Raw genomic sequence first — 25,848 nt, 5'->3', positions numbered from 1 at the left:
CCACTTGACTTCACATTGCAGGATGTCTGGCTCTAGGTGAGTGATCACAGCCCATTCATTAACTGTTTACACTTCTTACATCAATGATAATTGCTTGTTTAAAGTATGGACTACAGCATGCATTATTATCATTAGTATCTAATCAGTAATTGAGTATATGTCTTTATTTCTCTGGGTTGAGTCTTCATGTGTTGACCCCAATTTCTTGTTTTTTCTTTCCACTCCTAACATTTATTTTTAATGCCAAGTGTCTAATAAATAATAGGTAGTTAGCCTTTACAACACAGCCTTGGTATGTATGTGTTTAGGTTAAATACCTTCCTCAGTATAGTCAAGCAGGAAAAGGGAGAAGTTCTTGAATTGCTATACATATTTTATTTTATTTTTTTTAATAATATTTATGTTTATTTATTTATTTGACTGGGCAGGGTCTTAGTTGCAGCACGTGGGATCTATTTCCCTGGCCAGGGATCGAACCCCGGGCCCCCTGCATTGGGAGCATGGAGCCTTAGCCACTGGACCACCAGGGAAGTCCCTGCTATACATATTTTAAAATAATTTTCATGGTGAAGAGAGATAAGAGAAGTGTTTGAATTTCCAAGGTTATCAATGACATTGGAATTCTGTGTGTAAAGAACTTAGAGGCTAGGGGGATACATGGGGCTGAATTTTGAAGTGTGAAAACAGCAGCGCTTTCAGAACAGGGTTGTCACGGGGCAAGCTGTGTGGGAACGTTGGGGTGGGGTGATGGTCGAATGCCTGAAATCAAGAGGTGGGGAGTTCTGCCTCTCATGATTGTTACATATTATGCCTTTCCAGTTCCTACTGCCCATCTAGAATTTTCTGGTTGGGAATTTTTAGAAATAAATTCTGTAACTTGGAAGAGAGCTTCTATATAACCTGTTATTGAGGGGAGTGGGGTAGAAAACTGATCCTTGACAAGGTTGCTGTTTGCCCATAATAGTAAGAGCAGCAGGCTTTGTGGTATGTTTTTCTATTTGCCAGTTGCTGCCTCTTGTGTTAAAGCACAACAGTTGTAGTTTACTGACACCCTGAGACAGGCAGGCAGGACATCATGCATTTAACAGCGTCTCCATTATGCCAGCCCATTGTTCTTCCTCTGCCTTTTTTGCTGCTGCTGGGAGCAGGCTGAGTAGGACTCCCTGAAACAGTGACAGGAAGGAAACTTTCATGATTACATTTGGAACACTCCCAACCTGTTAAACTAAAGTTGGCCATACATTGTTTTTCAGTTTGAAAGAACAGAACACCTAGGCTGTAAATACCAAAGATCTCCAAGATGATGACTGTACCAAAACATAAATGTTGGTATCTTAAAATTTAAATTTCTTCAAAGCAGAAAAAGGGTACCTATTTATAAATAGTAATTTAGAAGCTACAAGTAAGCAGATAATTTTGGAAGCATGAGAATCATAGAATGTTAAAACATAGTGATCCCATTGATATATAGCTGGATAATTATCCCTAACTCCGAGTGATTTGGAAATTATTAATGTTGGAGTTTTCTAGGTCTCTGACTTATTTCTGTGTTTTACCTGGGTTTTGCTTTTGTTTATTTTTGATTTTGCTTTTTGCCCAATCACACGTCCATAAGAAGGCAGGCCAGGAATGAGAAACAGCCCACACTCAAATTTAGCCTGACCGCATTTGGATACCTAGATCTTTATGGACCTAACTTTTCAACTTAAAGCATCAAAGAGATTCTTTTTCTGGTCCTGCTTCCAAACATCAGAGTATTTTCTCTTCTCTCAAAATATTTCAGGTAATTTCTACAGGAGTCCCTAGCTTGAGAATCTATCATTTAAGTGAAAATCTAAATAAAAGTTATCAATAAATAGGTACCTTGCTTGCATAATGTTTTAAAAATATTTGTGTATTTATTTGGCTGCCCTGGGTCCTTAATTGCAGCATTTGAGATCTTTAGTTGTGACATTTGGGATCTTAGTTGGGGCATTTGGGGTCTAGTTCCCTGAGCAGGGAACCTAGGCCCCCTGCTTTGGCAGCACAGAGTCTTAGCCATTGGACCACCAGGGAAGTCCCACTTGCATGATATGTTACATGCTTTTTGCTGGCTATATCCTCACTTCTACTCCACTCCTGTGTACAGTCTTCCTCATAGATGCCCATGTGTGCATGCATGTGTGCTCAGTCATGTCTGACTCTTTGCAGTCCCATGGACTGCAGCGCACCAGTCTCTGTCCATGGGATTTCCCAGGCAAGAATACTGGAGTAGATTGCCATTCCCTACTCCAGGGGATCTTCCCAACCTAGGGATTGAATCCACATCTCCTGCATCTCCTACATTGGCAGGTCAATTCTTTACCACTGAGCCTCCTAGGAAGCCTGTATAGAGGCCCACAAAGCTTATAATCAAATCATGCCTCATACTCATGTTCATGAGAGCTGGCTCTTTTTTTGGTCCAGAAGAGAGAGACATTCAGTTTGACCTTGGGTTTCGGTGCTAAAAAGGCTAATCCTTCTGAATTATACTCTAGCTGAACTTTCCAGAAGTTCAGGACAATAACGAGTCATCATTACTCTGATCACTCTCTGCTGATGCTGGGGGATGTGGAGTTGCTCGTGCGAGAAGCAGCCCCACAGCAGAGCACTGCTCTGCCACCGGGAGCACTTACCTTTGAGATCACTGATGTCTGGAGCCAGCAGGTTGTATGTCCACAGTTGCTGTGAGTAACCAGGTGCACATTGGCTTCAACAGATCTGGAAGATAGCTTCCTATCACTTTGAAGGCCCCCACTGCCTCAGGATGTCCCCAAGCAAAATTTGTTGTGCCACATAGACTACATTTTATGTTATGTGAAAAGTGGGCTAATTTTCTTCTAGAATCAAGGAGTAGATTAGAATTGACTAGGGATGATATGTGGATTTCCTATAAACTGTAGCTAACCAAGTAAACTGTAGCTAAACAGCTTTGTGTTTTTGAGTGGATTCTGGAATCACTGTCTCAGGAATCCCTAGGTGATAGGAAAGATTGTCTTAAGTCTAGACAATCTAGTTGTGGTTCTACCTGAAGGAAGGTCGTCTTCCTAAACCTCAGTTCTTGGCTGCTTCAGCTAGCTAGGATTCTAAAGGAATGGACATGGCCTTGCCAAAAAGAAAACTTTCAGACCACCCACCAAACCGGAGGTAGGCTAAAACTTTTTTTCTATGTGCAGCCTCCCACAGCTCATGATTTTTATTGCCACCCAGTGGCATTTGCAGTATTAAATGGTGCCAGTGATATTTCAACCTGTTAGGAAACAGCTAAACTGTCTACTGCAACCAGAGCTATTTGTTTGGTCAGCTCCTCCAGGCTCTCATTTTTGTGGCCAGTGTTTTGTTTATGAGTGTCTTCTCCTCTATGGTTTCCGGCTTCAGTGACTAGGAGTGGGAGTTGTGGGGGCTCAGAGGAGAAGGCAGGCAGAAGATGGTTGGACTCACTTCATTTCCTGAATCATATTCAGCATTCTTGTGTCTCTTGGTTCCATCTTGGCCGGGCAATGCTTCCCACTAGTTTGTCAGACCAACTTTCCCAGCCGCCTCCGGGGGTGGGAAGGAAAACCACACCTTGCTCTGTGTCACCAGTTAACAGGCAAAGTTTTGTTCAGTAAATATTTATAGAACCTCCCTACTAACCTTGAACCCTGCAACCTTGTACCTTTGAGAAGTTTGTTCTCCCTGCCTGGCCTCCCAGGGAACTGTTTGGACCTGGGCAGTACACCTCAGAGGGACAGTGATGGGGGCCTTCATCTCAGACCAGACACCGCAGAAATGCACCCCTCATGATCTTAACCCTCAACTTGGGGGACTGAGCCCCATTTTAGTGGGAGAGAGTTCATGGGAAAGGGTCAGACTGATCGCCTTTCACTGTTATCCCCTTTGGTTTGTCAAGATAAACCCTCTAATCAGAGGATGTGCATAGCAGCTTGTGGAGAAGAGCAAGCTTCTGACCTGGTGAGCTCCTCCTGCCCTTGCACACAGCGGCAGTAAGGTTGTCAGCCTCCACAAGCTGTTCCTTTTCCCTGAGAGAGAGATAAGTGCCCTCCAGTAATTCTGGAAATAAGTTAGATACAACCTAAAAATCCAACAGTAGGAAATTGGTTAAATACATAGGGTTTATCTTTGCTAAGAAATACTATGTTGAATCATTAATGCTGTGTGAAGATACGGTATGTTGAAAAAGAGACGTCAGGGAAAAACAGGATTTCAATTTTATAAAAACAAAGGAAAGCATCAAATTGTTAATAGTTTCCTTTGATGGGATTGTGGGAGATTTTTAGCCGTCTTTTCTAATTTCCTACACTGAACATTTATTACCTTTCAGTTGTTGTTGAAGACTCTTATCATACCCAAAAGTACATAAAACACACAAAATAAGTTTAAAGAATGAGTCTAAAGTGAATATACCCATGTCATAGGTATCCAGGTCAGGAACATTAAAAGCAACATTACTTTTGTCATTGAAACACTGACAATAAAAATGTTATTAAAAATTTACTTTTCCTGTGTTCTTCACATGGCTATGATAAGAATAAAATAAGACTGTATATGAAAGTGCTTGTGCTTATTAAATCTTAAAACATCCATCGAGCATAAGGGGTTCTCTCTCTCCTCTGAGGTGCCAAGTATGACAGGTGCACATGAGCAGTAAGTCATTGCTGAGGTCTGAGGCTGCTTGTGTCATACAGAGATTTGCGCTGAAAATGTGTCATTTATACTGCTTGTCCTATCTACATGCTCTTCCCTTGAAGGAAAACCCTGAGGCACTGTCTTGGGCACTGGAAGAAGTACTGGTGACTTAATGTAAAAACCTCTTTCCTCCGTTTCAGGCTGAATACTCTGGGTTGCTGCATATGGTGAAAGGAGGTTGTGTGTATGTATTGATGAGTTGATTTCACCAAACTCAGAATTCCAAGCAGTAATACCTACTCTTTTATTTTTTTAGCTTTATTATTGAATTATCTAGTCTTTCACCTCTTGAAGTTCAGTTAGAAGCAGGCAATGAATTAATCATGATTTAATCTTTTCACCTGTTACCGTTGTCACGGCTGCTATATAATTTGTAGATCCAAGCGCAGAATGAAAGTATAGGATCTCCTGATCAAAAAAAAAAAAAAAACCAGGAAAAAGTGTTGTTAAAAGTACAAAAATATAAAGCTTTATCCTTTCTTCCATATTCTCTATCTTGGCTTGTCGTGGTGTATTTTGTTTGCCTCTTAATGTCATTCTAAGTAAAGGAAAATTAAAGATTTTCATAATTATGAATTTTACTGTTCACTCTAGTATCATGCAATGCTGGTTAAAATGCAAATTTAAGAGCATTCAATTCATATGTGAAATCACCAGAATTGCACAATTTGTATTGTAGCTCATACATTGCTCTTACTAGAACAGTGGAAGTGCTGCACCAAACTAATGCAGCTGCAGCTGTGTTTATTTTGCATTCTACCAGTACTGTTCCTTTGGCTTACTGATAGTAGGATTAATAGAAAAGGGACTATGGATTGCCCTATCTTTTCCTTTCTTTTTACATCAGACACATACTTTCAGTGTAAGTGCTTGATTTGCATAAGAAAGTAATACCGTAAGATCCACCGTTCATTTGTGTTTCTTAGAATGCCATTGCCTTCTTTCTGTGTTCCAAGCAAGTTCTGGTTGCAGTGGAAAATGTGACTTCTTGAGGCTTCACGTCTGCTACTCAGTTGTAGACATCATGTGCTCGCCTTGTACTTGCTCTGAGTCTTGTCAAACTCCCACATGTGGTGGGTCCAACAGAATTCTCTGCTTGAAGGGCATCACAAATGGTCAGTGTAAAGAGGGGCACAAGGAGTGGCAACACACACATTACATGTATGCCTTCTGCTCACACGCGCTCCATTGTTCATTGACTTTACTTACAAAATGCAGATTCAAAGACAAGATATTAAGAATTTCTGCATAGTAACAGGAGAGCATTAAACCAAGTATTGCGGGGCCCTTCTGAGTATAGGCCCTGTGTGACTGTATAGGTAACATCCCATAAAGCCAGACCTAACGATTATTATCTTTGTAATCCTAATGATTGGGTTCTTGAAAATCTTCCCATGGCTTTCTATTCTAGGTTATGAGTCCTCCTTATCTGCAATTTCATGGGGCCCAGGATTCTGTCCAGGGTGAATTCTAGGCTCAAACAAATAGCAGTTATTCATGGTGTAAAGTGCCACTCGCTACTGATACCAATTCATCCTTTCATTATGTGTTTATCAGACATATTAGCCCATGGATCCTGAATAGGAAAGAATTGAAGCTGAGTCTGTGAGTCCAGGATCTTGGAACTGAGTCACTTTGCTGTACAGCAGAGAGTGCCACAACACTGTAAATCAGCTATATACTTCAATTAAAAAAAATTAAGTCCAGGATCTTGTGATTTAAGTTTAATAAATGAAATTTATAATCAATACGTTCACAATTGTTGTTCTGTTGGCATATGTTACTGTTAGGTTTATAAACTCAGTGGGCTGGTAAGATGTTTGCAAACCAACAGTTTTCTGAACTTATCTCCAAGAGGCTATTGGAGTATTTTGCCCTTTGCCTTTGATAAAACATTTCCTCAGAAAATATTCAAAAATTCTATTTGTAACTGATCTTGACAGATAGTAAGTGGAGACCACAAAACCTGCCCGTTAAGAGCCTGAACTCTGTGAGGCAGACCTGAGTTTATATCTGCTCTGCCTCTTGCTGACCTTCCCGGGTGGTGCTAGTGGTAAAGAACCCGCCTGTCAATACAGGAGACATGAAAGATGCGGGTTTGTTCCATGGTCAGGAAGATCCCCTGGAGGAGGGCATGGTAACCCACTGCAGTTTTCTTGCCTGGAGAATCTCATAGACAGAGGAGCCTGGTGGGCTTCAGGCCATGGGGTCACAGAGTCTGACACAACACTGCCTCTTACTAGGCGTAGGACTCAGGGGGTCACCTACAGCTCTGAGCTTGCTTTCCTCACCTGTGCTAAGAACAGCTAGCTCCAAGGATTGTTCTTGATAATATACAGGAAATGGTTTAGTTTGATGTTTGACACAGACTAGGCATTCAATTTTAATCTATTATGCTTATTAGTATATAATTTAAAAAAAAAAAGACTTCAAATGACTATGCTTGTAATTAAGAGATGAATAACTCTGATATGAAATAAATTATCAGATTAATAAATAGCCTAGTCTAGTTCTATTGGAAACCCAACAGATAGAAATTAAATACAAAGAAGAAAATGGTGCTAGTTTGTACTGGACTATGTTTTGAAACAGTAACTATGAGTCGTTCATTTCTGTAGCCTTAGATCAGCACATAGTAGGTGCTTGTTGATTAAACTGTGAACTTATTAATGGGTACATATTTTATTTTTTTACCTTATGTGACTTTTATCCTTCTAAATTTACAAAAAACCCCAAGAGGTCTGTTTTTCAAGTCAGTAGAAATAATGCAGGCATACGTGGTTATTTGTGTGCGAGTGTCCCATTTGATTCCTACAATTGAGGGGAGAAAAAGGTAGAGAAAAGCCAAACAGACAAATTTGGTGGTATCTTTATTTTTAATAAAGATGGGACAACTGGCCATTTTCCATGTCTGAACATAGGTTTGACCTGTGAATCCTGGGCTCAGTGGCAGATGGCCTGGCACCTCAGCTGGGATTTGGGCTGTGACGTGGGGCTGGACAGAAATTAAAGCCCTGTGTGGTTGCTTACCTGGGCTCAGGTCAGAGCCTTCCCCTACAGCTCCCTGGCTGGAGAAGCTGTGTCCATCACGGGCAAGGCATCAGAGATTAAGCCAAGCTCAGGTGCATTCCAGCAGGTGGTGGAGAAGGCCAGGCTGTCATTTAGATTCAGGGAAAGATCTGTTTGTCTTTGATAACAAAGCATTTAGGAAGATATTTGAGCCATAAGCACAATTTGAAAGGCTTAAATGTAAAAGAAAATAATCAATAAAGTAATTTGTAAGGCATTTTCTGTAATTTATAAGGGACTGGGGGCCCTTTGTATGTGATTTTCTGCTCTGTAATTTAAACACCAGACGATTAGTGACCTGGAGATGTGTTTTGGGCTTTGAAAATTTTGTTATAAGTTAGAGGCTTTTAACTAGTACAGTTTCAATTCTCCGTGCCACCACCCCCACCGCCCCCCCCCACGCTTTAAAGTGCACTGCTGAAATCCATGTTCCACGTAAGTATGTTTTTCAGAACCATTAAATCCCAGACATGAGTATTTATATCTGCCATTAATGACATGTGAAAGCACATTAAAGGGCAGCTTTTAGGTGTTTTTTTTTAATTATTTGAAACTGATTTGATGCCATTAATAAATTCTTATATTGTTTTTAAGCTGGATTTTGTGTAGATCCAGTTGATTTGCTTTTGTGGGAATAGAAAGGAAAGTTATTTAATTTGTATACCCTCCCTCCCACCTTACTTGAGAAACTATTTAAGGACCTTTAAGGATTAAAGAGAAATTTGTATGAGGGTCAAGAAGCAACAGTTAGAAGTAGACATGGAACAACGGACTGGTTCCAAATTGGGAAGGAGTACAACAAAGCTGTATATTGTCATTCTGCTTATTTAACTCACATGTAGAGTACATCATGCAAAATGCCAGGCTGGATGAATCACAAGCTAGAATCAGGATTGCTGGGAGAAATATCAGCAACTTCAGATATGCAGATGATACCATTCTAATGGTAGAAAGTGAAGAGAAATTAAAGAGCCTCTTGATGAGGGTGAAAGAGGAGAGTGAAAAAGCTGGTTTGAAACTCATCATTAAAAAATTAAGATCATGGCATCCAATCCCATCATTTCATGGCAAATATAAAGAGAAAAAGTGGAAGCAGTGACAGATTTTATTTTATTGGGCTCCAAAATCACTGTGGACAGTGACTGCAGCCATGAAATTAAAGATACTTGCTCCTTGAAGGGAAAGCTATGACAAACCTAAACAGTGTATTAAAAAGCAGAGACATCACTTTGTAGACAAAGGTCTGTATAGTCAAAGCTATGGTTTTTCCAGTAGTCATGTATGGATGTGAGAATTGGTCCAAGGGCTGAAGAACTGTGTTTTGAATTGTGGTGCTGGAGAAGACTCTTGAGAGTCCAAGGGCTGAAGAACTGTGTTTTGAATTGTGGTGCTGGAGAAGACTCTTGAGAGTCCCTTGGACTACAAAGAGATCAAATCAGTCAAGCCTGAAGGAAATCTACCCTGAATATTCATTGAAAGGGCTGCTGCTGAAGCTGAAGCTCCAATACTTTGGCCACCGGATGTGAAGAGCCGACTCATTGGAAAAGACCCTAATGCTGGGAAGGATTGAGAACAGGAGGAGAAGGGGGTGGCAGAGGATAAGATGATTAGATAGGGTCACTGACGACTCAATGGACATGAATCTGAGCAAACTTTAGTGGAGGACAGAGGACCCTGGCATGCTACAGTCCACGAGGTGGCAACAGTTGGACACAGCTTAGTGACTAAACAACAACAGCAAAGAATTAAAGATCCTCTTAAATCTTACATTTAATTTTTAAATTGTGGTATAACTGATATAGCATTATATTAGTTTCAAGTACACAATGATATTTGTACAATGATGATTTGATATTTGTATATACAGTAAGTCACCTACATACTAATGAGTTCCATTCTGAGAGTGTGTTTGTCAGTCCAATTTGTTCATAAGTCCAGCAGAGTTAACCTATGTACCCAACTAACACAATTGACCATATAGTACTGTATCATCATAGGTTTATAACATGCTTTTCACACAAATAATACATAAAAAGTAAACACAAAGAATAAAACATTTTTAATCTTACGGTACCTTGAAAAGTACAGTAGTACAGTACAACAGATGGCATACAGGGGCTGGCATCAAGTGAACAGGCAAGAAGGAGGAGAGAGACTGGATGAGAGAGAGGAGGGAGATGGTAGAGCTGAGGGGTCATCAGCAATAGTAAATGGAGAGCAAGCTGCAATTTCACTCATGCCTTACGTGATTGGACATGCAAAAGCACATTTGCCTCTTTGAAAGTTCACAACTTGAAGGTTCGTATGTAGGGGTAGTGTACTGTGAAATGATCACCACAATAAGTCTAGTTAATATCCAGCACCATATGTAATTACAAGATTTTTTTAAAATCTTGTGGTGAAAACTTTTAAGATTTACTTTCTTGACAAATTTCAAATATGTAATACAATATTATGAATTGTGGTCACCATCCTATATACATTACATCTCCATGACTTACTTATTTTATGAGTGGAAATTCATAGCTTTTGATGCCTTTCACCCATTTTGCTCACCTCCCCGCTTTGGTAACCACCAGTCTGTTCCTTGTATCTATGATCTTGATTTTCTGTTTTGTTTTTTTAAATGCCACATGTAAATGAAATCATATGGTATTTGTGTTTGTCTGACTAAGTTTACTTAGCGTGATGCCCTCAAGTTCCATCCATATTCTTGCAAATGGTAAGATTTCTTTCTTTTCTATGGCTGAGTAATACTTCATTATGTGTGTGTGTGTTTATACCATATTGTCTTGATCTGTTCATCTGTTGGTGGACACCTAGGTTGTTTCCATATCTTGACTATTGTACATAGTCAAGATATGAACATAGGGGTGAACATGGGGGTACAGATTACTTTTCAAATTAATGTTTTTATTTTCTTCAGGCAAATACACAGAAATGAAATTGCTAGATCATATGTACTTCATGTTTTCTATAGTGGTTGCACCAGTTTACATTCCAACCAACAGGGCTTGAGGGTTCCCTTTTCCAACATTTGCTTCTTGTCTTTAGATAATAGACGTTCAAACAAGTAAGAGGTGGTATCTCATTATGGTTTTGATCTGGATTTCTGTAATGATAGATGTTGGATCTATCATTAACATCATTAACATAAAAGATGTTATTTTTGTGTACCTGTTGATGATCTGCGTATTTTTGGAAAAAAGTCTGTTCAGATCCTCTGTCCCATTTTTTAATAGAATTGTTTGCATTTTTTGTTACTGGGTTGTATGAGTTCTTTATATATTTTGCATATTAATCCCTCTTCACATGCACAATTTGCAAATGTTTTCTCCCATTCATTTGATTGCCTTTTCATTATGTTGATGGATTCATTTGCTGTGCAGAAGCTCTTTAGTTTGATGTAGTCCCCCTTGTTTATTTTTACTTTTGGTGTGAGATCTAAAGTTATCAACAGGACTGATGTCAAAGAGCATACTGCCCATGTTTTCTGCTAGGAGTTTTGTGGTTTCAGGTTTTACGTTCAAGTCTTCAGTCTCTTTTGAGTTAATTTTTGTGTGTGGTGTAAGATATGGTTGTTTCATTCTTCTGCATTTGGTTATCCAGTTTCTATAACATGATTTATTGAAGAGACTTGCAGAGACTGTTTGTTCCCTATTATACATTCTTGTCACCCTGCTTATTTAAATTATATGCAGAGTACATCATGAGAAACGCTGGGCTGGAAGAAACACAAGCTGGAATCAAGATTGCCTGGAGAAATATCAATAACCTCAGATATGCAGATGACACCACCCTTATGGCAGAAAGTGAAGAACTAAAGAGCCTCTTGATGAAAGTGAAAGAGGAGAGTGAAAAAGTTGGCTTAAAGCTCAACATTCAGAAAACTAAGATCATGGCATCTGGTCCCATCACTTCATGGGAAATAGATGGGAAACAGTGCAAACAGTGTCAGACTTTATTTTTTGAGGCTCCAAAATCACTGCTGATGGTGATTGCAGCCATGAAATTAAAAGACGCTTACTCCTTGGAAGGAAGGTTATGGCCAACCTAGATAGCATATTTAAAAGCAGAGACATTACTCTGCCAACAAAAGTCCGTCTACTCAAGGCTATGGTTTTTCCAGTGGTCACGTATGGATGTGAGAGTTGGACAGTGAAGAACACTGAGCACCGAAGAATTGATGCTTTTGAACTGTGGTGTTGGAGAAGACTCTTGAGAGTGCCTTGGACTGCAAGGAGATCCAACCAGTCCATCCTAAAGGAGATCAGTCCTGGGTGTTCGTTGGAAGGACTGATGTTGAAGCTGAAACTCCAATACTTTGGCCACCTGATGCGAAGAGTTGACTCATTGGAAAAGACTCTAATGCTGGGAAAGATTGGGGGCAGGAGGAGAAGGGGACGACAGAGGATGAGATGGCTGGATGACATCACTGACTCGATGGACGTGGGTTTGGGAAGACTCCAGGAGTTGATGATGGACAGGGAGGCTTGGCGTGCTGCGATTCGTGGGGTCGCAAAGAGTCGGACACGACTGAGCAACTGAACTGAACTGATATATTCTTGGCTTCTTTGTTGTAAAGTAATTGACCATATCTGTGCAGACTTATTTCTAAGCTCTCTATTCTGTTCCATTGATCTATGCTTCTGTTTTTATGCCAATACGGTACTGTTTTGATTTCTATAGCTTTGTAATATAATTTGAAATCAGGAAAGTGATGCCTTCAGCTTTGTTCTTCTTTCTTAAGATTACTTTGACTATTCAGGTTTTTCTGTGACTCCATATGAATTTCAGGGTTGTTTGTTCTATTTCTGTGAAAAATGCCATTGGAATTTTAAAAAATATTTCTGTTTATTTGGCTGCACTTGGTCTTAATGGCAGCATGTGAGATCTTTGATCTTCATTGCAACATGTGGAATTTTTAGTTGCAATGCAATGCCACTGGAATTTTGATTGAGATTGCGTTGAATCTGTATATTGCTTCAGGTAGTATGGATATTTTAACAATATTAGGTCTTTCAATCCATGAGCATGGCATATCTTTCCATTTATTTGTGTCTTCTTCAGTTTCTTTCATTAATGTCTTATAGTTGATAGTATAATTTTCAAAGTTTGTATTCAGCAAAATGGTTTCCTACCCATTTTTAATAAAATAAAGTCATCTGTGAAGGAAATATGGTAATCTTACACCCTCTGTTGTTAGATGAAGTAGCAGGAAGATTGCTGATTGCTTTTTCCATGGACAAAAATATAGCTGCAGATGACATAGATGGAAAAAAAACTACCCGTGAGTCTTAAATCTGAATTGCTAAAACTTTATATAGTAAAACATTTTCTGGGAGATGATCCTGGTGCAGAGGCCAGCAGTAGGTTCCTTTGTGTGGATTACTCTCCTTTGTTTTCTCTTCTGTGGTCTAGACCTCCTCATCCTTCAAAACCCCAACTGAAACATCACCACTTCCTTGACATCTATCTCTCTGATGCTTCTCTGCTACTCCTGGTTTCCTTCTCTGGATTGCTTTTGTTCTTTACACATACTTGGCAAGAAAGGCACACTTCTCACAGTGTCTGTAATTGTTGGTGTTCATCTTTTTCACTGGATGATGAGACATCTGAGGGCAGGATCCAGGTCTGTTTTACCTTTGTCTAACCCCCAATATTGCCTGGAAAGTAATAAGCACTCAAAGATTCTACCGAACCCTTAAGTACTGTAAGGCAACACCAGAGTATATGCCAAGTAGAGATATTTTGTGTTGGCAGAAGTGAAGTGTAGATTTTCTTATGTTTTTGTTTCGAATTTGTAAAAGCAGCCCATTAGATTGGGCAAAAAAGGTAACACCCAGTGTTGGCAATGGTGTGCTAAAGACACTCATACATTGCTGATGAGAGTATAATTGGCACACTGTTTCTGGCACACCGTTTGGAAATTTGAGGCTTAAATATGGGCACACACTTTGACCTAGTAATTCTGTTCCTTATAATGTATTCTAAAGAAATAATGAAGAAATCATCCCAATTGTAACATTAAGCGTAATTAAAGTTACAGTAGTTATATGTCAATTATGTTTCAAAAAAAAAGATACAGCAGCAACCACTTTCAGATTTTATGTAATCCAAACCAAGAACTGAGTTCCTAAGAATTTTGGATGATAATGATAATTTCTTAAAGTCCTCATTGTATTTTCTCACAAATCATGCAGGCTGTTGTCTTGCATATAGTAGATGTGCAGTAAATACTTTAGTGAATAAATGAATTTCTTAAATTGAAACAAAAAGCACCAAATACATTGAATAATGTAGCCTTACTCTGATACCACCAGATTTAACAACTATTATTTGACACCCTTTTCTCCAAGCCTATTTATTTTTCTTTGTGCTTTTTAAATTATGCAAATAATACATTCACATATTCTTCATGCACAGTAATTTAAAATCTGCAAAGTGATTTTATGTTTTGAGTTCTTTTGATCAAACCAGAAGAGGTCTTACTCTCATTTATTTTATTGAAGGGACTACTGAAGGTGGAGGGGAACCAGGATTACAGCTACCACTACTTACTTCTGCTCCAATATTCTGTATGTCATAGGAGCTTTTGGAGAACTCTTAGGAAACCAGAAGTACCTAGAATGTTTATTAAGGGAGAGTGTGTATCAGTTCCAGAAAGATGTTGACAGATTAGAAGGAATTTAAAGAGGAGCCAACACTGTTGGAAAGAAGGACATAGGAGAGATGAAAGGAGCTAAATATGTATAGCTTGGCCAAAGGATGATTAAAGGGGATATGATAACAGTCCCTAAGAATGTGAAGGATGTAAACATCATGGAAAGAGAAAATGTATTTAGAACCAATCAAAGCAGTATATAAAAAGAAATAAAAATTAATGCTAAACATCACAAAAAGCTGTTTTCATGGGAAGACTTGTTAGCTTATAAATTTGAATCTCAAGAGAAGTATCTAAAGCCCCTGTATAGGAAGCATTTATGACTGAGGTATCCTGCCTACATTTGGGGAGGGCTTTTCCAGTTCTAATTTTGATGGCTGAGATCATGGCCCTGCCTAGCATGGATTTGTCACCCAGTTCTAATTGCGCAGTTTTGCATATCGGGGTCAAAAGAAAGAGTCTTGTTACAATCTTGTAGAAGCCAAACTCAGGCACATCCCCAACATCATGCAGTCCAACCCTGTAGAGACTGTGCCTGCAGCCTAAATTAAAACCCAGAGTTGAGCTGATTAACTCTGCTGTCAGGTGACTGATTCCTCCCTCCATGGTGCCCCCTGCAGGTTGTGAGCAAGATAGAGGTGCCTCTCTACTATAAATTAATTTTATAATTAATAATTTATAATTATAATTTTATAATTAATAGCCTTGTTGAGTAAGCAAGCAAGAACATTCCTGAGGGAGCCTAGGAGGTAGAGCAGTCCTTTGTCTGCAGATGCAGTAAGACATTGCCATTACACAGATAGAGAATGATCTTGCATGTATTGTGTGTGTGTGTGTGTGTGTGTGTGTGTGTATGAAGCTGTGTCCCCCACAAGGGTGCAGGAGCCCATGGGACATCAAACAGAATCTCAGGTCAAAGCATAAAAGGTAGTAACCTTTCATTAGGATGTAGCCACGGAATTGATATTATGGTAGTGAAAAAGCTGGCTTAAAACTCGGGATTCAAAAAACTAAGATCGTGGCATCTGTTCCCATTAATTCTTGGCAAACAGATGGGGAAACAATGGAAACAGTGACCGACTTTATTTTCTTGGGCTCCAAAATCACTGCAGATGGTGACTGCAGCCATGAAATTAAGAGACTCTTGCTCCTCTAAAGAAAAGCTATGACCAACATAGACAGCATATTAAAAAGCAGAGACATTACTTTGCTGACAAAGGTCCATCTAGTCAAAGCTATGTTTTTTCTAGTAGTCATGTGTATGAATGTGAGAGTTGGACCATAAAGAAAGCTGAGCACCGAAGAATTGATGCTTTTGAACTGTGGTGTTGGAGAAGACTGTTGAGAGTCCCTTGGACTGCAAGGAGATCAAACCAGTCCATCCTAAAGGCAATCAGTCCTGAATATTCACTGGAAAGACTGATGCTGAAGCTGAAGCTCCAATGGTTTGGCCACCTGATGCAAAGAACTGACTCCTTGGAAAAGACCCTGATGCTGGGAAAGATTGAAGGCAAGAGAAGAACGGGACTACAGAGGATGAGATGGTTGGATGGCATCACCGACTCGATGGGCATGAGTTTGAGCAACCTCCAGGAGTTGGTGATGGACAGGGAAGCCTGATGTTCTGCAGTCCATGGGGTTGCAAAGAGTTGGACACGACTGAGCAAGCGACTGAACTGAGCCATGGAATTATCTCTGCCCACAGGCGTCAGGCAAGAGAGGTATCCAAACTAGACAGGAATTTAGAGGTAGAGCCTAAAGAAGGAGGGTGATGTTTGGAATGAGAGTGAATCAGAGATCTGTGGCGCCCTTGAAAGGAGCCACCCTACCTGGAAGCCCACAAGATCTCTACCGAGGCTGGACCCAGTGCCTTCTTAGGCCTAGAGGGGCCAGAGTGACTTTCGCCAGGTGTAGGAGCCACCAGCCTTTATGTTCTGCTGAATTTTATCTGGCAAACTGAACAGGACTGGAAAAGGTGATCTGGGGTCCCTGAGGGTCCTGTGACACTACCACCAAGAAAACCTTCTGAGAGTAGCCCAGTGTGTTACTGTGTCAGCTGAGCTAAGACTAACTAAGACTAGAATTAACAAAGTGGAGATATGGGGACTTAACCTGGTGGTCCAGTGGTTAAGATTCCAGTGCAGGGGGCATGGGTTCAATCCCTAGTCGGGGAGCTAAGATCCCACATGCCTTATGGCCAAAAAAAAAACAAAAACCCCAAAACATAAAACAGAAGCAATATTATAACAAATTCAATAAAAACTTTAAAAGTAAATAAATAAAAAACAAAGTGGAGGTATGTAGTCTGTGAACTAATTCCCCCTCTCCCCGCTTTTGCAGTCTTTTCCCAGCCCCATTTATTCACTTATTTAACTAACTTCTTGAGACCCCTCCCATGTTCAGTTAGGAGCCCATGATGATAATATGTAAGTTATTGTTTTTGGTAATAGGAATGAAGAGAAAATGGTGGATTTTTTGAGATATTTAGGAGCTGTGGGTGTAGAATTAGGAGGATGCTGCTTAATGGCAGAGGTGTGACTACAGCCTGGGTCTGCAGGTTTCCTCCCCCTCTGCTGTGTGAAGATTTTCATCTCCTCCCAAAGGAACTCTGTAGTTTATTTTTTCTTTCCTGACCAAAGACTTGGCATTGAATTAACCACAGATATGATACACAGTGTCATAAAAGCAGAGGTAGGAGACTGTATACTCCTTAATAACTTATATTTATGCTCTAAATTCTTCAAGATATAATTTGCTGTGCACATAGATTATTAAGGGATTTACATGTATTTTTTTCCTAATGTACATTTTTTGTTGAGTATAGTTGACTTAAAATGTTTAAGGTTCACAGCAAGGTAATTCAGTTATATATATACACATATATTATTTTTGAAATTATTTTCCATTATAGGTTATTACAAGATATTGACTATACAGTGTGCTATACAGTAAACCTTTGTTGCTTGTTGTATATCTATTTTTTAAATTAGAAATAGCATTCTATTGATACTGAGTCAAAAAACTGGAATCAAAGTGTCAAATTTTGTAGTTAGGCAAAAATTCATAAATTTTCTAAAATATACATATTTATGATTTACATGTAATTTTGTGTATACATATTGTCATAAAATATAGTTCTGTGACAAAGCACATAAAATTAATGTTTTCTTTTCATAATTACTGTAATTAATCATTTTATCTGCCCTTTTGAAACAAGGACTGCCTTTTATAGTTTACTGTGTTAGGTGCTCTTCCTTGTGGTGGCTGCGACTTCATTATTAATCTGTGACGTGGGTGCTGCTCTCTGCAGAATGGAGAGGAGACTGACATACATCGGATTGGAGTACTTGGCCAAGGTCACAGAGTAAGTGGAAGGACTTGGACTTGAACTCAGTCTGGCTGCCAAGCCCAAATTCTTCACTATATAGTGTTTCTTATGAGAGAGGGCATTTTGGAATTATTTAGTCTGAATCTCTTTAAGATCTGGCCAAAGACATTTGTGATTATAGTTAATTTTCCTGTTGTAACCAACACTTAAAATTATTCTGGTCCGTGTTAATGCTGCCTGGAATACTGTAGACAAGTGTCAGCGCACTTCTCACCTCATTGGAAACCCATAAAAGTAATTGCCAGGTGTTAACATACACTTTTAAAAAAAGAGCTTTAACACTGCAAAGGTGAGCAAGGCTTCCTGATCTGCCTAGTGTATGATTCTTGGCTCAGAAAAAGTAGAATGGGTTGATAGAGGCATGGAATGATTGAGACATGGGTTTTGATTATGCTCTTATAGGAAAATAAGGGGCATGTATATAGGATTTGGGAATCAGGGGACATTAATTTGAGTTTGGGCTCTGAGATTATTATTGCTCTGCCCTTGGCCAAGTCACTTTGCCTCCGAGTAAGTGACTTTAAAATGGAATTGGTACTTTTCACTTTGCCCACCCAGATAGAAATGGTGTTAGAATTACATGAAATGATATGGGCGAAAGGGGTTTAACCTATGCAAGTCTATACAGATATTCGTTACTCCTGAGGCTCAGGGGAAGGGAAAAGAGGTCCCCAAGCAGAGGTGGGCAGCTCTGTGGAGGAACTTGAGGGTTTCCCTTCGTTACTGTATTAATAAGGAATTGTGCACCCTCTTGTGGTGAAGTGAGGTGGTTAAGGGAGTTTTATGAAAAGTACTTGCATTTTATTATCTTGGGATTTCAAAAATTGTCACAAGAAATTCTTTCTCAGTAGTGAAGGCATGTAATCTTTCTCAGCAAATCCTTAAATTGCAATGTGAATGAATTGCTTAGTCTTTTATTCAGTTTTCCTTGCATTGAAGGATGATAGAATTTTTTTCTCCAGTCTGAAAATATGTATTATGCTTTTTCCATTTCTTTCCTGTTCCATCCATGGAGAGCCTTCCTAGGTTTTCTATTTTCCTAGGTTACTGTATTTATTTTGTTTTCCTTTGTGCTATTTGTGTTTACTTTTTTCCCCTCTGATTTAACATCTGTTAAATTTTTAATACACAGTTAGGGCTTTCTCTGTTGCCTGTGCTGACACAGAGCCTCTGGCACCCAACAGAGAGTAAATGCTCGATAAATAGTGTTGAATGGATATTGACAGTCTTAACTATGCCTCAGTCCCTTTCCTCCTTTTACCCTTGGGCACCCCCCTTTTCCGTGGCATCAGTTTTCCTGAAACATACAGAAATAAATTGAGGAAGTATGTCATGTCAGTCCTTTAACATCGTTTTTCTCAGTTTCCCCTTACATAAAATAAGAGGATGAGAATAGGTGATGTCCAGCATTCTGGCACTGTAGGAATAATGAAGTAAGGAGGTCACCTAATTTGGCAGAGCCTGTGAAGGCTGTGATGTGTCTTGTGTCTGTGAGCTGTGTCATAGCCTCAGTTCCTAGGTGGGTAGAGTGAGGAAGCAGCTGAACTCGGGAGAGCAAAAGAGAGGGAAGAGGCAGGATGAACAACAGGATAAGAGAACTCTGGGCGTTGAGGAGGAGGCGAGGGGGGTTAACAGGACAGTAGCAGCATTCCAGAGAGAAGCTGTAACATCCTGAGCTATGTGGACATTTTTCATAACTTATACACATTGTATTGTGTGTAATTCTCACAGGGGATTATCTGACTCAACATCCTTTATTCCCACACATTGCTTACATTAAAATTTGGGGGGAAAATCTTTTTCTCTAATTGAGTTATGAAGTCTCTGATCATGTAGCAGTTCAGGCTACAGCGATGATTTTCTAATTGGCTTTATATGTTCTTCATTTTACTAAAAATTGCTTCTTCAAACCTGGCAGATTAAAAGCGTTTTGTCGGTTTTAGAGAGCTGTGTCACTGGTATCACAAAGGGAGGCCAGAGTCTGCAGAGAAAGGGCCCTTCGGTGTGGGCAGGATGCAGGGGGAGCTTGCTTTGGAATTCGTCTCAGCTGTACAATTTACAATGATGTAACTAACAGGAGACTTGCTAGTGAGTCAGAGTGTCAGTTGAATAACATACTGAGAAGCACTCAGAAAACCTGCATTATTCCTCTTGGCTGGCCAGCAGCCGCCTTCCCCTGAGAAAGTCAGGTTGCGTTTGGAAGATCGCTTGGTGCATGGTGGGGAGTTCATTGGTTTCATTCATTGAACAGATCTTTTTTTTAAGTTTCACTCTGTGTGCCAAGTACTGAGTAGAGTGCTGGAATTAAGTCAAACGTTTAGCTTTCAAGGCCTCAGAGAGCCACATAAGCAAACATCTGAACCACGAGCCCAGTGCTTAGAAGAAGTTATAGAGGGTGCTTGGAGGCAGAGAGCAGAGGTGAGTACCTACTGCAATATGACTCCTTCAAGGAGAGTAGGAGTTTCCCACGACAGGAGAGAGAACAAGTGTACTCTGGGAACTGCAAGGAATTGAGAGTGATCTTTAATGCTCATTAAGCCATAAAGCCTAATGAGAAATTGGATTCTTGAAACTTACTCGCTGAGAAGTCCATGACATTCATGATGGCAGCTATGGGGCCCTTTCACCTGGAGAGAGATGCAGCTGCATGGTCTATTCTTTTGGCTTCTTTGCTTCTAGATCTCATGCTGTACAACAGTGATTTTTCAAACGTTTGGTCTCTGGGTCCCTTTGTGCTCTTACAAATTATTGAGGACTCTCAGTTCTGCTGAGATGGATGAGCCTAGAGCCTGTTATACAGAGTGAAGTAAGTCAGAAAGAGAGAAACAAATATTGTATATTAACACATATGTATGGAATCTAGACTAATGGTACTGGTGAACCTATTTGCAGGGCAGTAATAGAGACGCCAGTGTAGAGAACAAATATGGATGCAGCTTGGGCAGGAAAGGGTGGGACGAATTGAGAGTAGCATTGGTATATATACCATATATAAAAGAGGCAGCTGATGAGAAGTTGCTGTGTAACACAGGGAGCTCAACCTGGTGCTCTGTGACAACCGACCTTGGAGGCAGAGAGCAGAGGTGAGTACCTGCTGCAATATGACTCCTTCAAGGAGAGTAGGAGTTTCCCAGGACAGGAGAAGTATGGGTGGGATGGGTTGGAGGGAGGTTCAAGAGGGAAGAAACATGTGTATGCCTATGGCTGATTCACTTTGATGCATGGTAGAAACCAACACAACATTGTAAAGCAATTATCCTCCAATTAAAAAAAATTTTTGTTTAAATGATTGAGGATGCTGAAGAGCTTTTGATATTTCCCATACCTGAAGTTAAAACTTAAGAAAGTTTGAATGTATTTATTGTTCTCTTTAAAATAACAGTAATAAAGTAATCATATGTTAATATAAATAACTGTACGTAACAGTGAAAATACAATGATTATTAGTACAGTTTGGTGCCACTGCCTTGATTTGTGTTCTAGGTCCAGCTTTACCCACCATTGCTTTTGCACCATCTGTGCAAATATTAACACAATGAAAAGGCAAATGACATCTTGGTATTGTTAGGAAGAGTTTTGGCCTTGTGGAGCCCCTGAAAGAGTCTTGGCAAATCACACTTTGAGAACTATATGGATTAGTGGTGAAGAGCATGGCACAGGGTCTAGATGGCCTGCATTTGAATCCTGCTTCTGTGGCTGTTCAGCTGTGTGACTTTGGGAGGATGCTGAGCCTGTGACTGTTTGGTCCCTGTAAAATGGTTGTAATAGTAGTACCAGCCTGATTAGATTGGGTAACCTGCCTAATAGTTAACCTGTTGGTGGGTGTTGGTAAAATGTAATACCTAGTTAGTTAATAGGTTGATTATCTGGGGAAATAGAGGCAAAGTTTGTGCAGAAATTGTCTCCTTTGTCAGTCTTCCAGGATGCCTGAGATGGCCACCATTGTAATTCCTCCTTTATAGCCATATGGTGGTAAAGTGCATATTACCTGAGTGAAAACCTGTGTGCTAGAAGGGGTAATGTGTTAACTAACAACTTTGCAGAGATTGGCTTCCCTTGCTAACTGAGTGGAGAAGGATAGTTAGTGCTGGATGAAGTGACAGTGCTGGGGGAGGTCCAGGAGCAGTGAGGGGTCCTTGGGACAGCTGGAGTGTAGGTGGAACATAGGCAGAGAGTTGTGAGTGAGGGTTCTTTGGGGCAGGAAGGAATGACACAAAGTCTCATACCCTGGAATTGGTCCTGGTCTCTTCTTGCTTTTGTAAATCACAAGCTTAGTCCAGGCACACACTATGTAAGTGCCCCTCCCTACACATTCTCCTGTTCTGAGGTGCAACCATCTCTGGGCGGTACAGTAAATCTCATTAGTTCAGACCTGACTAATGGTGAACTTGTAACCGTTGGGAGGTAGACAGAGCAGTGCACAGAGGAGAGCGTGAGCTCTGCAGTGAGGCATGTCCGGGCTCAAATCCTGGCTCTCTCGTGAACCCACACCGTGGCCTTTGGCAAAGGATTGAACCTTTCTCAGCCTCTGTTTTGTCTCTGTAAAATGGGGCTGCCAGTACTTCCTGTGGGGTGTGAATATTAAGTGAGATAGCTGATGGTAGGCACTCAGTAAATATCTTTTACCTTCCCCTTCAGTTATCTTAAACTCCGTCACTGTTCATTTAGAATAAGGGCTTAACTACTATTCCAACTGTGTCATCATTGTTTTTTTTTACTTTTATTAGGAAACTCAAGTTTTCAGGAAAAGTTAGATGTGGTACTGGAAGAGCTATGATGCTACTTTTTCTCCAGAGATTTCAAGTAACAATTCACAAAACCGTAACCCCTCCTCTTTGCTGCTTGTGTGGACCCCTGAGGTGCTCTGATGGAGAACCCCTCTGCCCCATGGTTTGTTGTTGTTGTTTAGTTGCTAAGTTGTGTCCAGCTCTTTTGTGACCTCATGGACTGTAGCCCACCAGGCTCCTCTGTCCATAGGATTTCCCAGGCGAGAATGCTGGAGTGGGTAGTCATTTCCTTCTACAGGGGAACTTCCCAACCCAGGGATTGAATCTGCATCTCCTGCATTGGCAGGCAGGTTCTTGACCACGGAGCCACCTGGGAAACCCTGCCCATTTGTTCAACAGCTCAGCCTGGGAGTCTCCCAGCGACTCTGTCTTTGAGACCAAGAGTCTCAGGCCAGTCCATCCACTCTCATGCTATGTCTGCCCGAAGTGAAGAGGCAGAAGAAAGATGTGTGAGGACCAGCTGGTGCAGGGCCACCGCTCCAAGGTTCCTTCCCGTGCCACCGTTCCTCCTGGTTACTGCCCACAATGACTTCCTCAGGGCCCAGATCTCCCTCAGTGTTCTTAGAATCTCCATTATCCCTGGAATTTCTTTTATTGTTTCTAGAATCTGGGTGGCTGCACTTTCTTTTCCCATATCCCCCTCTGTGAGTTTCAGAGTACCTTATGGTTGTTAATGAATCTATTTTTACAACCTCCCCTGAAACAAGCCTCTTCCATGTTACAGATCAAAGAACCTATTGCTGACACAAAAGGAAACCAGCCAACTGGCCTTCCCCACACGGAAGGCAGGTCCTGTTCTCATCTTGCCTCCTCTTTTGACTTGCTGTGTGGCCTTTGTTTCCTCACCCAGTGATAATATCTACCTTGCAGGAATGTTGTGGAGTTCAACGAATGCTAAGAACAGTTCCTCTGAAAGGCTGAAAGATAGGTGTCAGATGTGCAATGCCAGGGAACTCAGAACGTGTTACAGTCATCTAATCTCTGCTTTATCTTTGTGAGGTTGTGGAGGTGCTCCAGTACCCACTTTATACCCTTAGAACTGTGCACCTCACCGTCTCACTTTGACAGTTCCCATCCATTTCCCTTACAGACTCACAGGAAATTGTCTCTCTGATGCGCTGGGCAAGCTTGTGTCGTTTCAGTCTTCAGTGTGTGCATCTGATTCAAGCTCATGTCCTTTCGGTCTTCACTGTGTGTGCCTGATTCCACTTCTGGTTGGAGCAGAGATGCTCTGCCCTGGCTCTGGGTCCCTTCCTAACTTCCTTTTTGGGTCCCACTTTTTTCCTCACTATTTTGTCCCTTTGACTCCCTCTCTGCATCTGGCATCAACAGTCATCACACCTTTCCACAGTGTGGTTGTGATGTTCTACCTCCAGGATCCTGCCTCGGTGACTAACCAAACCTGATCCCTCCCGTCTCTCACTCCTTGAAACACAGGCTAAGGATAAGACCAATTCTCAGCGTAATCTTGGAGATAATTCTCATCCCTCTTCAAGGTTTTCACCAAATCTACTGTTCAACTTCTAGCCCTAAATTTCTAACTTCATGCTTGGTACTTCTTCTTGGATTATCCTAACATCATGCAGATTCAGTATATTTTAAATGGAATTTATTTTCTCAACCTCTTTCCCTACTGCCCACCAGGAAAAAAATTAGTCCCCTTCTGGATTAGCCTAATTCTGTTAGAGGTTCCACCATTAGTTCAAACCTTGGAGTCTGTTTTCTTGAGCCCTCACATTTAATCTGTTTCCTATAAACACACACTGCCCTCCCCCCGCCAAAATATTCAGGTTTGCATCATGTTGTTTAGTCACTAAGTTGTGTTCTACTTTTTTGCAACCCCATGGACTATAGCCCGCCAGTCTTCTTATCCATAGGATTTCCCAGGCAAAAATACTAGAGTGGGTTGCCATTTCCTTCTCCCAGCCTAGGGATTCAACCCACATCTACTGCATGGCAGGCAGATTCTGTACCGCTGAGCCACCAGGGATGATGGCTTAGTGGTTAATTGGGCTGTTCTCTAAGGGAAGGCCTTAAAGCCTGCTATATTGTATCATTGGTTTCCTACTATGGCTCCCTGCCACCAATCTCAACTCACTACAGTCAGGTTAATTTTCTGGAAACCTTTGTCTTGCCTTTTCATCACTCATAAATATTCCATGGTCGCCTATTGCCTTAAAACAATCGTCGTGATTATCTGTTGCTGTGTAGCAAACCCAAACTAAGTGGCATAAAACAACCACCATTGTTTTAGGTTCATAGATTCTCTGGGTCAGAAATTTGGAAAGGGCTCAATGCGTTGCCTTTGTCTCTGCTGTGTGATGTCTGGGGCCTCTGCTGGGAAGATTCAAAGGCTGGAGTGACTTGACATCTGAGGGCTCACTTGGTCACATCTTCAGCGATTTGATGCTGCTGTCAGCTGGGACCTCAGCTGGAGCTGTCAGCTGGAACTGTCAGCTGGAATAATGGTCTGTCCATGTGGTTACTTGTGCGTCCTTACTGTATGGTGGCTGGGTTCCAAGAGCATGCATTCCTAAGAGAGGCAGAGTGTGATCCAGCTTCAGAAGCCATACACTGTCCCTTTCATTGTGGCCATGAGCCTGTCTGGATTCACGGGAAGGGAACATAGAACCCCATATCTTATGGGAGGAGGGAATCACATCATAAGAAGAGCACATGAGTGATTTTGTTGCTGTCATCTTTGAAAAATAAAATCTATCACAAAGTGTAGCCTGATATGGGAGTTCCTTTAAAATATGGCCCAGCTTACCTGTTTTTTAAAAATTGACATATAGTCCATGTACAGTACTGTGTTTCAAGTGTACAGCAAAGTGATTCCATTATTTTTCAGATTATATTCTAAGTTATTATAAGATATTGAATATAATTCCCTGTACTATACTATAAATCCTTGTTGCTTGTCACACCTGTTTTATGTATAGTAGCCAGCTTACCTTTTAAATACGAGAGCACCTGCCATTTAGAGGACACTTCCTATGTCTTCTTGTCTAATCTAACAATTATGACTGTAGGTGAGGGAACTGAACCAAGAAGCTTAACACAGCTTTGTCAAGGGTCACCCAGTTAGTAAATAGCCAGGTGGGGTTTGAATGCAGAACCTTCGTTGCCAGTCTTAACCTCCAGGCTGTCCTGTCTCCACTTCTATCAGGGTGCCCAGATGGAGGGAGAGAGGGAAAAGAGGATAGGAATTAAGAAACCTTGCTAGGAATGAG

The 25,848-nt window shown here is 40.8% G+C and overlaps 1 protein-coding gene and 1 long non-coding RNA gene across 13 annotated transcripts in view; one reads left to right on the top strand and one right to left on the bottom strand.

Annotated features, from left to right (window-relative positions):
* The window catches only part of IGF2BP2 (insulin like growth factor 2 mRNA binding protein 2), a 164,708-nt gene that overhangs the window by 69,520 nt on the left and 69,340 nt on the right, over window positions 1-25,848 (top strand). For 3 of the 12 annotated variants that reach the window (XR_014077224.1, XM_081571373.1, XM_081571370.1), the window contains exon 3: window positions 17,751-17,804. The exons of the other annotated variants lie outside the window; for them this stretch is intronic. Coding sequence is in view for 2 of the 3 variants with exons in the window: in XM_081571373.1 (XP_081427499.1) it covers window positions 17,751-17,804 (54 nt within the window). In the remaining variant the exon portion in view is untranslated. The remainder of the gene's footprint in view (window positions 1-17,750; window positions 17,805-25,848) is intronic. 12 annotated transcript variants of the gene reach the window in all.
* Window positions 20,330-24,539, bottom strand: LOC145538760 (uncharacterized). The gene is made up of 2 exons (XR_014077229.1): window positions 23,712-24,539; window positions 20,330-20,617 (listed from the first exon to the last, which is right to left on the bottom strand). It is a non-coding gene; the product is annotated as an uncharacterized LOC145538760 (long non-coding RNA).

This window comes from Giraffa tippelskirchi, chromosome 2 (genome assembly GCF_054371585.1).
Source record: "Giraffa tippelskirchi isolate mGirTip1 chromosome 2, T2T-mGirTip1v1.2.pri, whole genome shotgun sequence".
Lineage (NCBI taxonomy): Eukaryota > Metazoa > Chordata > Mammalia > Artiodactyla > Giraffidae > Giraffa > Giraffa tippelskirchi.
This window is presented reverse-complemented; position numbering and strand designations above follow the sequence as displayed.